Source organism: Mus caroli, chromosome 8, assembly GCF_900094665.2.
Source record: "Mus caroli chromosome 8, CAROLI_EIJ_v1.1, whole genome shotgun sequence".
Classification (NCBI taxonomy): Eukaryota; Metazoa; Chordata; class Mammalia; order Rodentia; family Muridae; genus Mus; species Mus caroli.
The window spans coordinates 28,009,377-28,025,044 of record NC_034577.1 but is presented as its reverse complement, the minus strand read 5'-3'; the positions used below and the strand labels follow the sequence as shown (position 1 = coordinate 28,025,044).

Sequence of the window (15,668 nt, the reverse complement as noted above, 5' to 3'; positions counted from 1 at the left end):
GGCACAGAAATTGTAAGCCCGTGTTATTATAGCCTCACCAACATAGAGGAAACAGTGGGAGAGAAAACAGCTGGAATGTGTAGCAGTTTGTGCCTACATCTGGTTTGGGAGGAACAGCCTGGTCTGTCCTTGTCTCTATGCAGACTGCTGTGTAGCAGTCTCCCCTGCTCTCTCCTTCAGGAGACACCCAGGGCTGAGCTCCATGTTGCAGTGTACCGAGAAGCAGTTCTTGTGACTGACCCGCCCTTCACATTTCTACTTACTGGGATCACACCTGATGTCATAGCAATAAACGTCCATTGAAGAACTGCAGTGTGCTGAGGCAGAGCGGGAATGAACATAGTAGGTGAAATAGGGGTGGGTGTAGTGGGGAACATGGAGTCTCTTGCTCGGGTGTGACAGCTTATAGTGCTCCGTGTAGGAAGCGGGGCTGCCTAGAGGTCCAGCTCTTTCCCAGCAGATCCCTCTGGACTAGAAACGTGATGACTCAAATCCTTTTGCCTCTCCCATGGCTAAATAAAAGTAGATGGAGCCAGGCAATGGTGTTACATGGCGTTTAACCTCAGCACTTGGGAGGCAGAGGCAGACAGATCTCTGAGTTTGAGGCCAGCTTGGTTTACAGAGTGAGTTCCAGGACAGCCAGAGCTACACAGAGAAACCCTGTCTTGAAAAACAAACAAACAAAAGTAGATAGGCTTGGGCAGTGGCCAGTGGCCTCAGGGAAGCCTACGAAGAAGCAACTACAGGCTGTAGAGCCCTTCTTTTTGGGAGACTCCTGTCTGTCACCTCAACAGGAAGAGGGGTCTCTCTCTTACTGCTCTGAGCCTAGGTCTGTTGTGGTTACACATATGTTACAAGGCTGCAAACCTCTTCCCTGCCAGATACTACATGCACCTTCCAGCCAGTCTCAGATCCCCTAAACCTGGTACGCGGAAGCCCAGCACATCTGCTCCCCGCCATGACCCCCCAGGCTCATCCCTACACCCAGGCTCAGATAGCCATGTGCACAAAAGCTGTAGCCTGCCCATGATCTCTAAGGATGGCTGTATGTGTGAAGACTGTATACTGTGAGCAGGATACCCAACCAGCCTCTGTCCCACCCTCCGGTTCCTGCACATCTTATGAATTTTGGAGGGTGTGCAGAGGGTTGCTGTGCTCAGCAAGATGTGGAAAATGCACACATTCAGGGGCGCTGCTTGCCTGGTGGTTGGTCATCGCTTCACTGTCCGTGTGGCTGGCTCTTGCCCACTACCACCTGTGAGCCCCGGTGTGCACAGCTTGTTGGTCAAGCCCCATGTTCTGGTGAACATAAGAGGGTTAGTCCTCCTGATTAGCATAATACAGAAGTCAATAGGGAGCCAGCCACCAGTGTGACTTCAGCAGCAGTGGGCACCCACAAAACTCAGTGCAGCTTGACAACCTCAGGAGGTTTCCTGGGCCTGCTGTTGCCAGCAAGGCTTTGGGGGGCACCCTTGGTCCCTGTGGGAGTGTGGCAAAGGTGAGGGAGAGATTAGGTATATTTTCTCTCCTGAAATAACCCAGAGTCTACTATGAAACCAGAATCATACCTACTCCTCCAATGTTCCTGTAGTGAAATCTTTGCCATTTATTCTAAGCCCTGCAGACTCATTCCTAATTCTAGAAAGAGCAGACTCCACATAAGCTGCTATTGCTCCTGTCTCCAGCAGACAGGCAGCCCTACGAGCTAGAAACAGCCTGACTCTAAGAAGTCGTTAGCGAGTATATGGAAACAGAAGCACTCCAGTAGGATCTTTCCCACTGAGCTGGGCTACTTTCTGCGCGTGAGGAATTTTGGAAAACCCAGCTGGGCCAGCCACGCTGCCAGGTGTATTAAAGATGAGTCAGCTAGGTCTCTATACCTTCAGGCTTCACAACTCTTAGCAACTTGGGCATCCCAGGACAGTCTGAGATGTGCTTCCTGCTCATAGCAGACCTTAGTGACACGGTTCTTGGGCTGTCCGAAGCTGTTACGATCCGAGGCAGCCCCCGGAACTGGTGACTGTCTTGAGTCTGTGTAGGACTTCAGATCTCATGATTTGGCTGACAGGCTTTGAGATGCAGAGTCCCCACAGGCTAGACAGCCAGGTTCTGGTGCTAGGGCCCTTACCTCAGCAACTTCTCTGTGCCCATGCCTCTGTCCCAGTGGCCTTCTCCTATTCTAAGTCCCGAGATCACTTTCCTGTCTGCAAGCATTCTGTGCTGCTTGCAAGGTCTTCGTGCAGTGGCAGCTGTGCTCAGCTCCTCGCCCCAACAGAGCACACTGGTCAGCATGACCCAGGGCAGCAGGAGGCCCATGGAAAAGGTTGCCATGTGCAGTTAACAGATCTCTCTGTCCACCCAGGTCTCGGGTGTGTGATGGCGGCTGCAATCTGTCTTGTGGGTATTAATGCGGTCTTCACTGGTGGCGACTGTCATCCAGCTGTTCTGCAAAACTGGAGCTTGCTGGTGAGTGCCAAAGTCAGGTGGCAACCAGTGTGGGCAGGATGGGCACCAGTATCTCCTGGAACTACAGCCTCTGCATAGGCCCATGGTACCTGCATACCACCTTCTCCAGTTGTCTGGCAGGCCTTTCCAGTGACTCCCAGCCACCAACCACTTAGGTCAACCAGGACATCAGCAATAAGTAGTTTTGTTCCTTGGGTTTATTGATGGGTGCTTTTTGTATTGAACAAAATACAATAGTATCTTAAACTATGTAGCTCAGACTAGCCTTAATCTTGTCCTGCCTCAGCCTCTCTAGCACTGGGAAAGTTCTATGCCACCATGCCTGGCAAGAAGTTGCCATGTGTGGCCTTCTTAAGGCTGGCTCCATTCACATTCGTTATCCCAGTAGCACCATGGCCTATGGGGATTTCATATGAAAATGAAGCGCTTTGCTCGCTTTCACTTCCCAAGCCTTTGTTTGAAATTAGCAGTTTGTTGGAAGTCTGAGACATAGCATATATGTTCCCTTCTTATCTGTCCAATTACATGAAGTGGAATGAAGCCATTTCTCTAGCAGAGGACATTTATTTTTATGAGGGTCTTCTGAAATCAGGATGAGAGTGTGACAAAACTAAGTCTGTGGGTTCTCCAGGGGCTCCTCTCTGGCAGTGCTTTTCTGACTGGTAAGCTTTGATGGCCTGTCTTTCAGGCTGTAGTAGCTGTCACTGCCTCGGCAGTCAGTTTCAGGTTAGCGTGGTTAGGAAGGCAGACTCTCACTATATGCCTCAGGCCAGCATGAGACTTGAGAACTCCCTCCCTCCCTCATCCTTCCAAGTGCGAGTGTACAGGTGTGTCCCACCCAGCCTGGCCCTCTGCAGAAGGCATTAAATGAATATAATGTTCATTAACAGAGACAACCTACCCACTACTACCTCATATGGCAGCTATCAGTGACTTTGCAGAAATTGGCTGTGGGTAGCAGAACGCCAGGGACACTTCATGCCTCAACCCAAATAAGGAGGTGAATTTCATTCCTTCTGAGGTGCCTATAAAAAACGAGTCTAAGGCAGGCTGAGAGATTGCTGCTGAGGGTGGAGGATCAGGCAGCTGTCCAAGGAGGCCGTTACCACATTTGGGGGGTCTTGAGTGACTTTATGCTGGGTACCAGCTCTTGGCACTTGTTTAGAAAGTGCGCACCTCCAACATTGTATTTTTCTGAAATGTCATACATCACGTAGGACATTGGTGACTGCCTTTTCGTCATGGCTCTCAGCGGGAGTGCCCATGATATGCACCATCTCCGAGGGTGGGTTTGATTTGAAGGGCTTTCCTTTCTCTGGAGTAATTTAAAAATCACCTTATAGCCTCGCTTGCAGTTTGTATAGGAGTGGGTTTTCTTTGTGCGCTAGGCCAAGTGCTCTCCCAGAGTTCCTTAGTGCTAGACATAAATGCAGTAACACATCCAAAATATGAGCTGTTTATGGCCCACCAGCCCATTTGTCGGAAGTAGGTGGGAACATCATACCTGATACCAGAAGGACCTAATAATAAAGTAGTAGGTAGAGGCAGGGGCTGAGGACTAGAGGGTCACGTGCCCCTGGAATGCTCACCGGGTGGTGGCAGTGTGGGGGGGGGGGAGGAGGGGGCAGTGGTACTGTGGTTACAGACAGGCCTTAGATCTTGTCACCGATCTAAGGTGATCTCACGTGAGCCATCCTTGTCAGACTGAGGCACACCTGGGCTGAGGAGGGAAGGTGGTCTATCTGCCCTTAGGGATAAAGCCTGGGAGACTACAAACACTGAAGTGTTTCAAATATTCACTTATCATAAATATGTGTGCTTGATTAAATTAAGCAGACAGGTATGAAAACTAATTTGCCAAATGCCTCCTGTTTACTTGGACTTGGGGCAGCAGAGAGGGAGAGGGGGAGTATTTCTTATCTGACCTGGCGAAACTGAGTGTCAGGTTAAAGTTAAGCTGTTAGGCAGAGCACTTGCAGATGGTGAAAGCAGGGTTGCCTGGAGAAGCTTAACTGGTCCTGGCCAGGAGTGCGGCTTAGCCATGTAGAAGCCCCAGACAGTGGTTCTCCTGTAAGTACCCTTCAGCTGTCAGTCAGCAGAGTGCCCTAGTGAGCTTACACATCAAAAACAGGTGAAGTCAAATGGCTTATATAGTTTATAAGCCAGTGGGTTCTCAACCTTCCAAACATGGCAAACCTTTAATATACTTGCTCATGCTGTGGTGACCCCCAGCCACAAAATTAATTTCATTCCTACGTCATAACTGTAATTTTGCTACTGTTAAGAACTATATAAATCTTTATTTTGCCATGGTCTTAGGTGATGCCCTGTGAAAGGGCCATTTGACCTACCCCCAGCTTGAGGACCAGTGCCTTAAAATATCAGGAGTCTCCGATGGCTTCACATGTGAACAGCTGGAACTGCCCCAACACAAGCAACTTTGACACGATTGTTGCTGCTTTTAAATTGTAGGGTATGTGTAGAAGTGGAAGTTGTGACAACCGTCAGGAGCTGGTTCAAGCGCGGGAGTCTGTCAGGTGTTTGCAGAGCCATGTTGCCAGCTGCCTTTTCCTCTGGGTTTGGAGAGATGACTTACACGCTGCTCTGGGCCCCCTTTCTCAAAGGCTGTATGAAAAGAATCTGCCCCTAGTCACCCCAGCCTGCTGTCCCTCTCTGTGGTGCTTTGTGTTCCCGGATGTCTTTGGATTCTGTTTAAATGTCCTTGTTAACACATTCCAAGGTTTGAACTCCATTCCTCGCTAAAGCTCTTGTTTACAGGGACTGAAATAGCTCCATTCTGACCTTGTGTTCAGTCTGGGACATAGATGGCAGTGTGGATACATTCTTTTCCCATGTGAGAATCACATCTCCATGGTTGGTTCTGGAAAGCTGTTGACTATAGTTTCTGCATTTCTCCTTTCCCAACTTCAAAAGTTCCTGCTAAGAGGTGTAGAAGGGAGAGAGTGTGGAGAATGAGCACTTACTGCCCTACAGGGATCAGCTTCCTATAGAAGGCTGTCCCTGAGCTGGTTGTGCAGGGCCCTCTCTGCCGACTACAACATTGTTGAGAGAAAAGCCCTTCAGGATTGAGGGACCTAGAAAAGGTTGAGTTTTCAAAGACAGTTTATAAATGCTGGGGTAGGGGTAGAGGGTAAGAAGGGAAGAAAAGCCTGAGACAGTGTCTTGAATGTACCAAGACATTGTTCTCAACCTGAAGGCCTCAACCCCTTTGGGGGAGTCCAACAACCCTCTTAGCGGGGTCACATCAAATATTTATATTGAGATTTATAATAGTAGCAAAATTAACGTTACAAAGTAGTAACAAAATAATTTTCTGGTTAGGGGTCACCCTAACATGAAAGGCTCATAGCATTAGGAATGTTGAGAACCTATCTAAGGATAGGGAAAATTATGAAAAGATACAAGGAGCCATTGAAAGAATCATTTTCATTTTGCTACTTACAGAGCTACGCAGGCTCTGTGCAGGGATAGAGTGGTGCTGAGAGCTGACTGTGGAGCAGTAAGTAGGCCCAGTGCACAAAGGCTGTGGTAGCCTATCGCCCCCCACTCCACCAAGCACAGCCATAGCAGCGGGTTCCTACCAATCCTGTCCTTTTTCTCGGGGTCCCTGAAAGCAGCATCACACTAAGTCACAGTCGCTGTCTCGCTTGCTGTGTTCTTAAGGTGGCTCTCTAAGCCAGGAGAATTGCAGATCCGTTCTGTTGCTGGAACCCGTGCAGCAGTTTGATGAACTGTGCTCAGGGTTAGGAGGAGGTAGGACTTGGGGCATCTGTGTGAACCATTGTCTATGGGGAGCAAGGCAGGGGTGTGGAGAGAACCACTGATTCAGCAGAAGCTCCGTTGGCAGGTCAGTGATGTGAGGAAGTCAGTCAAACTAGGAGGCTACGGCTCACAAAGGAACTACTGTTGCTGTCACCATAAAGGTGACGCCACCTTCTGCCCGAGTCCCACTCCCAGGGAGTGTGGGGTTCTTTGAGGACTATTAGATTTGAAGCTAGGTCTAAAAATGGAACTCTCTGACTAGCCAGGCCCACGCCTATGGATTACATGCACCCCCCCACACACACACCTAGAGATGGAGTCTCCTCACTTGAGCATCACAGGGCACTAAATGGGAGAATGCCAAGAAGCAGAGAGATTCCCTAAAGGGTTTTAGTTGTTTATCCCTGCTAGATAAATGTTTCCAACTCAGAATGCTGCTGCCAGAGGACAGGGAAAAGGAAGTGGTCACTCTGTGTACAAGGCTAAAGCATTCCTACGGCTCTCCACAGGAAGTAGCTGCTGATGTGCCAAGGTTCCATATTTGCAACAATTGGGAGAGACAGAAAAGCATGGAGTATAGCACAGCACACCGCTGCATGTCAGTTTCTGCTCTGGAAAGCTGTGCACAACTTGCTTTGTCTTTCCAAACTCCACAGGTGATTGTATTTGGCCCTTAAAACATGTAGGCATTATTGTTACAACGTAATCATTTCTCTGTACAAAGATATGTATATCTCTTCTCTGTTGCGTCTAACCTGTCAGTAAAATGGGAGTTGGAGAATATAAAATGAATGACAGAATAAAATGGGCTTACAGAGAACCAAGGCTGGCAGTACTCAGCGGGAGGACTGAGGGACGTGAGCAAGCTCCTCTCAGGTAAAAAAATCCAGGACCAGCCTCAGCTCTGCCACAAAGCAAAATACACAAGCCTGTGTTAAAACTCCGGGGAAAGGAGGGACTTTTGTCTTTATTTTAGTGTGTGGAGATGGGAAGGAGAGGACGTCTCGCAGGAATCTGTTCTCTACCACATGAGTCCCCAGAATTGAACTCAGGTCACTGACAGCTAATGTTTACCCACTGAGCCATCTGTCTAGCTGGGCCTCTTGCTTTTTCCCCGTGTGGCCTGGAACTCCAGCTGATCCTCCTGCCTCAGGTCTCCAGTGCTGGACTGCACCCAGCTTGACGTCTTCATCCACTGCCCACAAGTCTGAGACTACTAGTTTTATAGGGAGGGGGCACAGTGACAGTGCTGTATGGGATTTTCAAAGATGCTCTCCCAACACATTTTCTTTCTGTTTCAGGCTTGAAAACACCCTGCCCCGTTTTGACCCCTTCAAGACTTCACAACAGCCTCTATCACACATCTGTTTTCCTCAAAGAAAAAAAAATATATAATAAAATGTGTTTTGCTCTTTTACACTGTATAATTTTAAGAAATGTGTTATTTGTGAATGCATGGTCTGACATTTCTGTACAGTTTGAAGACATAGAACAAAGACAGCAACAGTAAAGCCAAGATCGTTAGTATTTTTATAACAGACATTTTAAGAATGGACAGATGGATTCTTACACTAGGTTATATCACAACTTTTCGCTTGAGTTTTGAATGCTTTTAATGGTGTTTATCTTATTTTTCTTCTGAAATAAGATGCATGTTTGAAGCATATCTCTAGCATCAAAATTTTCCACAATTGTGTTGTAAATGTGTGGACTCCCTCTGCCTGGCCCAGTCAGGCCCTGTTATTAGTAATGTGGTGTAGAAATGGGCTTCTGCAGTATTAGCTCTGTAATCCTGGCTCCCAGGGATCTCTCTGCAAGACAATCAGTGCCCCCAAGAGCATTTGCCATTGTAGTGTATTCACCACTGGGCAAAGACTACTTAGGTGATGTCTCTGAAACCCATGGCCACTCCAGCTGAGACTATATCAACTGTGCCCAGGGACATAGTGACATTCTATACTTAGCATTTATGATAGCACCCTCAGAGTGTGTAGCCTAATATATATCACCCACCTTCCATAAACTGTCTCCATTTCCCCAGTGGAACCTTATATTTAAGGGGAGGGACCTAACATTGCCTCAAGAGGAGCAGGCTCTGCCCACTGAGCCTGCAGTGGACGTTACATCTCTCTCAAGTGATTCAGCAAAGCATTGGCCTACCTGAGTAGCTATCTGGTCAGGCAGCCATGTCAGATAGACCGCCCATCATGTTCTCTGGACGTGCTCATCTTGAGACTACCTACTACATTGTACAGGGTGGGGAATGAAACAGTGGCCCTCTGCAATGAATACCCTTGCTTCAAGACTTCAAGGCCCAAAGTTAGTCTTGTGTTATGTGCAACACATTTCCAGAGGCTGTGACAGCACAGCTCCTGCTCCTCAAAAAAGAGCTATGTATTATAATGTTGACCTCAGAATTCCCAGCTGCTGATACTAGACATAATCACAATCTTTGTATCTTTGTTATTGATCTGCTTGTGTTGTGTTGAAAAGGGTCATATTTTAATGATTTTGTCATTGGTTTGGGAGGGTTATTTCATTATTTTTCATGAGAAGTAATGTCAAGTTTTTAAAGGTTTAAAAAAAGAAACACCAAGGCCTGGAATAGGGGCCTTTTCACTGTAAACTAGAGGACGGGGGCAGGCAGCACTGGGAACTTAAACATCCAAGCTGGTGTTCAGGGACCGCTCATGCCCCCAGCCCCCGTGCCACTTGACTGTGAGACTCCTACTTGCTTTATCATCGATTATGCTTTTATAAATTGTGTAAAGGTACTTTTGTATTGTCATTTTTAAAAAAATAATAAAAGTTTATTCCAGCCATTACATGATTTGTCTGACAACTTACATCAAGCAAGCATGTCCTACGATGCACAGATTTCCAAAGATTCAGCCACTGATGGGAATCGAGGTAATTACGACACACCCAGCTGCCACCAAGGGATCCACGGACCTCAGTAAAAGGTACCAGCCACCCTAACCTACAAAGTTTTGAGACAGGCAGACTCCATGACAGGCTTCAGACTGGCAGTTCAGGAGACCAGGCAAGTCAGTTACAGAAAAAAGTGCCAGGCCTCCTTAGGCACCTAGTCAGAAAGTGCCCCACCACCTGGCCTGAGGCAAAGGCAATGGGTCAGCAACAGTTTCTAGCCCCCCACACCCCAGAAATGGCTCCGGAACGTCCCAGGCAATCAAGCCAACAGATTAAGATAGAGGTCACCTCCTTCTTCCCAACCACTCCCACCCCCCGCGTGCACACACACACACCCGGAATTCCCCTAATATGCTTTAAATCAGGCCTGCAAGCTCACTGGGGTACATCCACCTTGGTACATGATACACCCCAGCATTCTGAACTGCTTACTATTTGAGTCCAGGGTGTCATTCTTTGGCAAATTATGGACCTTTACAGTTTGAAGTCAAAATTGATTCTGCCAAGCACAGGTGCATACACCTTAAATCCCAGGAGACTGACAGATCCTATGAGACTGAGGCCAGCCTGGTCTACATAGTGAGTTTCAGGACAGCCAGAACCAAACACCGAGACCCTGTTTGTTTGGGGGGGGGGGGTTGACGATGTAGAGGACTGGAGTGAGGTTCCCAGTACCTAGATCTAGTGACTCCCAGCAGTAACTTGAGGTCCATTGGTATACCACCCACATACACATCTAGAAAAACATGGCTGCTGATTTAGCTAAGATGATAGTATTCGCCATACTCTCACAGTTACCCTTCCCCCCACCCAGGTCTTATGGATCCCCAGAGCTTCTGGTGCTCCTTGCCTCACCTTCCAGTGCAGGATTCCCAGGATTGGCATGCAGGGTTTTAGGAGTCTGCTAGGCAAGTACCTGAGTTCCATCTCCAGCCTGATGCTCACTTCTTAAATGTTCAGTAGTCACTGGTGACTTGCAGTCTTAAACACTGATAATTTGCAGTCTTAGGCTCTGATATTTTTTCAGAGACTAAGCCACCAAAACCAAGATATGGTCACTGCTTTCTGATCATTTGGCACTCACAGAGACAACTAGTGTATCTTTCACCATCACCCTCCAGCTCTTGGAATTATTACTGAAGACTGTTCTGTGGAACAAACTGATCCGTGTGGCTTTGTCTTCAAGTTAGCTGTTCCTAACTAGTCTAGAGGCTCCAACTCTTAGGACACCAGAGACGCCACACACAGGCTAATCCCTGGAGGGCCACATCTGTATGTAAGACACCAGAGACTACCACACACAGGCTAATCACTGGAGGGCCACATCTGAGGCCTTGAGTGTCAGATACACACCCACCGACCACACACTTAACACCTACTTCACTAACTTTCTCTACAAGCAGCAACAGCTGCTCTCTCTCTATTGAGCAGAAATGAATGCAGGGTCGTTGGGAAACAGTTACAGCAGTAAAAGAGAACTTGTGGGTATCACCTTTATTGGGGGTGGTGGAAAGTCTTCTCACAAACTCTTAACATAACCTGACCAGAAGAAGCCCAGTGAAGTCTGGGTGGTGGTGTATCCCTTTAACCCAACCCCAGCACCTGAGGCAGGCAGCCCTGAATTTGAGGCCAGTTTGGTCTACAGAGGGAGTTCCAAAACAGCCAGGGCTACAGAGAGAACCCATGTTTGGAAAAAAACAAAATGAGGGGCTGGAGAGTTGGCTTGGTGGTTAAGGGGATCCAGGTTCAAATCCCACCACCTACATGGCAGCTTACAACTATCTGTAACTCCAAGATCTGACACCCTCACACAGACATACATGTAGGCAATATATTTTTTTTTCCTAAAAGAGAGAACTTTAAATAACCCAATAGTGTAGCCTTTGTCTCAACCGCTCACATGCATGCCTCACTGATGTGATGCAGATTGGAAGCTGGATACAGCAACACATTCTTGTGACCCTGGTGTTCGTGGAGCTGAGATACGATGCAGAAATGAACTACAAAGCCAGGCCTTCCCCAGCCCTATCCCCAGTGAGAAATGATTAGGTCAAATGCTTAAATTTCACCCAAGGTGTCTTTTGAGCAAAAACAGGCCTAAATGCACTTTGAGATAATGTTCAAATTACAATATTTACATGGACAAAGGAGCAGTTTTCTCCTAAAACTATAACAGAGGATTTCAATGTAAGGATTGTCAAACATGTTCAGTGTCTTACAGTAGTAGTCAAGTGCAAAAATAAAGCAGTTTTTGGTATTTCTAAAGCTGGCTGTTGAGGCTGTTTGTTTAGGTCCTAGCTACTCACCCAGAGCCACGTGCATGCAGTGTCCTGGCCAGGTGAAATGTCATTGGAAGCACAAGGTCACAGGAATGTGCTAACCAACTTCCAGAGGGCCTGTCAGTCTAAGGAGGTACGTGTTTCTCCAATACATGTATTAACCGTGCCAGATCACACTCAGCTTCCAAGACAAGACATGTTTAAGGTGTTGTGGCCAAGGACTAGCCATTCCTATTTATTTCTAGTGGAAAAACCTTCATGAAGGAAAGTGTACTTTTACTCTAGAACCACAAGAGGGGCAAAATCAGACCCTGTCCCATCTGGGAAACGACGACCTGTCCGATGTGCAGCACATGCAGCTGCACAGACAGCAGTGAGACAGACAAGAGAGTGTCACTGCTTCCCAGGCACAGCACTAGTCTCAGCAAACAGCAGTCAGTGAAACCTGAGAAAACCCCAAACTTCCCAAAAATGAGCCAAAGTAAAAGTACGGTACTAGAAAAAAAGGGGACACTGAGTTTCACCTTCTATGCCTGGGACGATTGCCATTACAAGGACTGGGAAATTCACAATCCAGATGTATTTGTCCCACATGAGTGCCTACCTTCAGAGCAAGCTTCTTCCACTCTAGTGACTGCAAACAAAGGCTCACGAGAGGAATCCAGGACTGCATCCTCCCTAGAAGCAGCGGGACCAAAGTTCCTACATCGGCTTTCCCCAGTACTCACATCAACTAGTCTTGAGTGTTTCTCCGTCCCCTGGGTCCACCCATCATCTGACCATATTTTACAGGCTGTGACAGCAACAGCCAAATAGTCATTTTTTTTATACCTTATCTAAGTTCCACTACATCTCTCTTAGCTAGCCCTAAAAGCCTCTTGTGATTATGATGAATTATAGATCAGATGCCTTTTAACTCTCCCAACCATGCCCATTCCCACCTGCTTCTAAATGGCAGCAGATCTGACACAAACAGGCAGAGGTGAGACCAAGACTTCAACTTGAAATTTCTGGAGGAATGTCTTTAGTCACCCAGAAGAGCTGCTGCCAGAATCCGTTCTTTTTTATTATGGCCACTGAACACAACCACGTAGATGACCTACTCCCTACACATCACCCAGGGATGCTTCAGTCTAGTGCTTCAGCAGAGAGAACAACAAAGGGAACTGTTGGCAAGACAATGCAAGTGAGTGAAACAAAATCACAGAATTTGCAAGTTTGCCAACTAGTGAGACACTTAGTTTTGCTAGATTTAATTTCTTCATTTCTTTGGAGATAAAAAATTAGAATCAATTATCAGGCCAGTCCCTAAGGAAACAAACGAGACAGACTGAGCTAGAACTCACCGGGACACAGACCTGGTGGTAAGGCATGTATATGAGCAGGCCTCAAGTCTGCCTCCTTATAAAGCCAGACGAAGCAGTAAGACAGACAGACTTGCACTTTCAGACCTGGGCCATAACTTAGCTTGGAGAACATGGTTGCAAATGGAGGTACCTGCTGGGAGATGAGTTCTAGCTTTATGGGCAAAGCTAACTTCATGCCATAACTATCACAAATCCTTCAGACACCGAGCAAGGGGGTAAATTTCTTACCTTCTGATTACGGGAACCCAGACTGTGGCATCTTCTTTTTTTTTTTGGTTTTTCGAGACAGGGTTTCTCTGTATAGCCCTGGCTGTCCTGGAACTCACTTTGTAGACCAGGGTGGCCTCGAACTCAGAAATCCGCCTGCCTCTGCCTCCCGAGTGCTGGGATTAAAGGCGTGCGCCCCCCCCCCCGGGTGTTTTTTTTTTTTTTTTTTTTTTGGTTTTTCGAGACAGGGTTTCTCTGTATAGCCCTGGCTGTCCTGGAACTCACTTTGTAGACCAGGGTGGCCTCGAACTCAGAAATCCNCCTGCCTCTGCCTCCCGAGTGCTGGGATTAAAGGCGTGCGCCACCACGCCCGGTGTGGCGTGGCATCTTCTTAGACTGTATTTAGAGCTGGGAGATGAGGAAGGTAAAGTACTAGAACACTCCCCAGAGGCACAGTGCCTGGGCTACAGTCCCACCTTTCCTGAGGACACCAAACCTGGCTTCTGTATTCCAACATCATTTAATATGTGAGACGAGACCTGTGATTCCCCTCAGGGGCGTGGCACACATCAGAGGGAACACTCCAAGTTCACCATCTTGGTAATGGCTCTGACTGGAACTGCACGGACTGTTAACAGGTGACAGAAGGCCCTCACCAGAGACCGCCAGGCCAGCTCTCAGGGGAGAGCCAGGATATGGTGAAGCTGGCAAGGAGTTTCCATGTTCAGGGTGGTAACAAATCATGAATCCAACTTACTAAATGCTGACTTAGCTTTTTAAAACAAAGCATTAACATTTACATTTAGTGTAATTTTATTGCTTAGCTTATTAACCAGAGGCATACATACCCTGTGTTCCAAAGATGAAATCCTTACGTCAACAGTACTGACTCTAATCTCTGTCATATCCTAAACATCCACCCGGGCAAGTCAAGAGACTGCAGCTGCTCCCTGCCATTTTCAAGAAGTAAGAGACAAACTGAATTTCCTAACTTCTTAAAGATCTTCCTACAAATGATTTTATTATAAATATTTTTCGTGGAATAAACAAAACTGCATTCAGCACTATCCTCCAACTTCTTCTAGAAGAATAGAGAAAACATGGAATCCAGAAGCATTTAGAAATCAAGATAAATAGCAGACACCTGAGTGTCATGTAAGTGTCTTTCTAATAAAATAAAACAAACAACCCCAGAAAGTTAAACAGGAGCACCCATTCCTTCCCACTAGCTTGCTGGATGAAAAGAATGAGTCTGGTAATCCGCTCCTGTTCTGTAAACTGAACAGCTCCTCTCCTCAGTCCTGAGGAGNAGACAGGAAGGCAGAAAGTCTTGAGATCNCAAGCATCAAGAAAGATCTCGANTGNGTGTCTGTAACTGTGTTTAGGAATAAAAGTGTTCCCTATTTGCCAGGGGTAATGTCCGAGTAATCCTTCAGCACTCCAGCCAAGTGTTCATTGTGAGTCTTAAACCGTCGCTTTTTCTGTGAAGCAGGCTTTTTCCTTCTCTGAATGGAGGCCTGCAGGACAAGGTAAAGAGAGTTAAACACAATGACCCTAGGGAACAGAAGGTTAAGATTTACTCAACAAGCCCAGACCAGGCACGGGGTTCTGAGCCTTTCCTGGTTCTTGCTTGGAGGTCCGACCTCAAACACCCCATTCACAGTGCACCCCCAGCCTCCAAATAGAGCTGTGCCTTCTGATAGCACAAGGCTTTATAAACCTGCACTGGAAAAGAGCAGGCAGGCACAAAAGCATAACAACTCTCCAGGGCATTAAGTCAGTAAAATGAGAGGCGGTGAATTTCTGTGCAGTCTCCATCAGAGGGAGTCCCTCCCTCACTCTTGGACAGCAGGATGAAGAACAGCTAACAGTCCCGAGAAGAAGGGACTAGACTGCTTTTCTAAAAAATACATACCACTTTCTTTGGTCCAGATTCCTGCATGGAAGAAATACCCTGTCGCTTCAGATACTCTTCAATTTTCTCCTCATCCATTGAATCCACAGTGACACTCCTCCACAGTTTCTGGAATTCTGTACCAAGACAGTAATTATTTTACCATAAATTTGTATAAACCACAGTATTTTTGGTGATCAAAATTCACCTTGAATAGTATCTGTCCTGGGCCTAAATTAGTACATCTTAGATTTAACTAAGAAAACAAAGAAATACCTTAAACCCTGGCAGGCACTCAGGAGGCAGACTTCTGCAAGTTCTGGGCCTAAATTAGTACATCTTAGATTTAACTAAGAAAACAAAGAAATACCTTAAACCCTGGCAGGCACTCAGGAGGCAGACTTCTGCAAGTTCAAGGCCAGCCCTGCCTAACAGCAAGTTCCAGTCAGACAATGAGGATACATAGTAAGACACGGTCTCAAAAAAGAAAGAAGGAAAGAGTAAAACAGAGACACAGACACAAGAGAAAGAGAAAAGGGCAAAAGTATGTCAAGTGCCGGAGGCTGTGTGACCTGGAAGGCAGCAGTGACAGGGCCACCAGTGTGCTCTACTTTTTATGACTTAGTTAGAGGAGCATGGTGTAACGGAAGCTTCTCCCATCTTGAAAGGGAAGAGAAGCAGTTAGCACTTCCATTCCAACAACAACAATGAGGAGGAAGAGGAGGAGGAGGGAGAGGAGGA

General features: G+C 47.0%; 2 protein-coding genes across 10 annotated transcripts in view; one reads left to right on the top strand and one right to left on the bottom strand.

Moving 5' to 3' along the window:
- Rbpms (RNA binding protein, mRNA processing factor) overlaps positions 1–9,074 on the top strand; it is a 151,396-nt gene extending 142,322 nt beyond the window's left edge. For 3 of the 5 annotated variants that reach the window (XM_029480393.1, XM_021169582.2, XM_029480394.1), the window contains one exon: positions 7,551–9,074. In XM_029480393.1, coding sequence (XP_029336253.1) covers positions 7,551–7,759 — 209 coding nt within the window. In that variant the 3' untranslated portion in view covers positions 7,760–9,074. Of the gene's footprint in view, positions 1–2,362; positions 2,467–7,550 lie in introns of those variants that run through there. The other 2 variants (XM_029480396.1, XM_029480395.1) reach the window with 2 other exon arrangements.
- A 4,754-nt stretch (positions 9,075–13,828) lies between these two features.
- Positions 13,829–15,668, bottom strand: part of Gtf2e2 (general transcription factor IIE subunit 2) — a 46,857-nt gene continuing 45,017 nt past the window's right edge. For all 5 annotated transcript variants that reach the window (XM_021169635.1, XM_021169636.1, XM_021169637.2 and 2 more), the window contains exons 7-8: positions 14,949–15,064; positions 13,829–14,550 (exon numbers count right to left, since the gene is read on the bottom strand). In XM_021169635.1, coding sequence (XP_021025294.1) covers positions 14,434–14,550; positions 14,949–15,064 — 233 coding nt within the window. In that variant the 3' untranslated portion in view covers positions 13,829–14,433. The remainder of the gene's footprint in view (positions 14,551–14,948; positions 15,065–15,668) is intronic.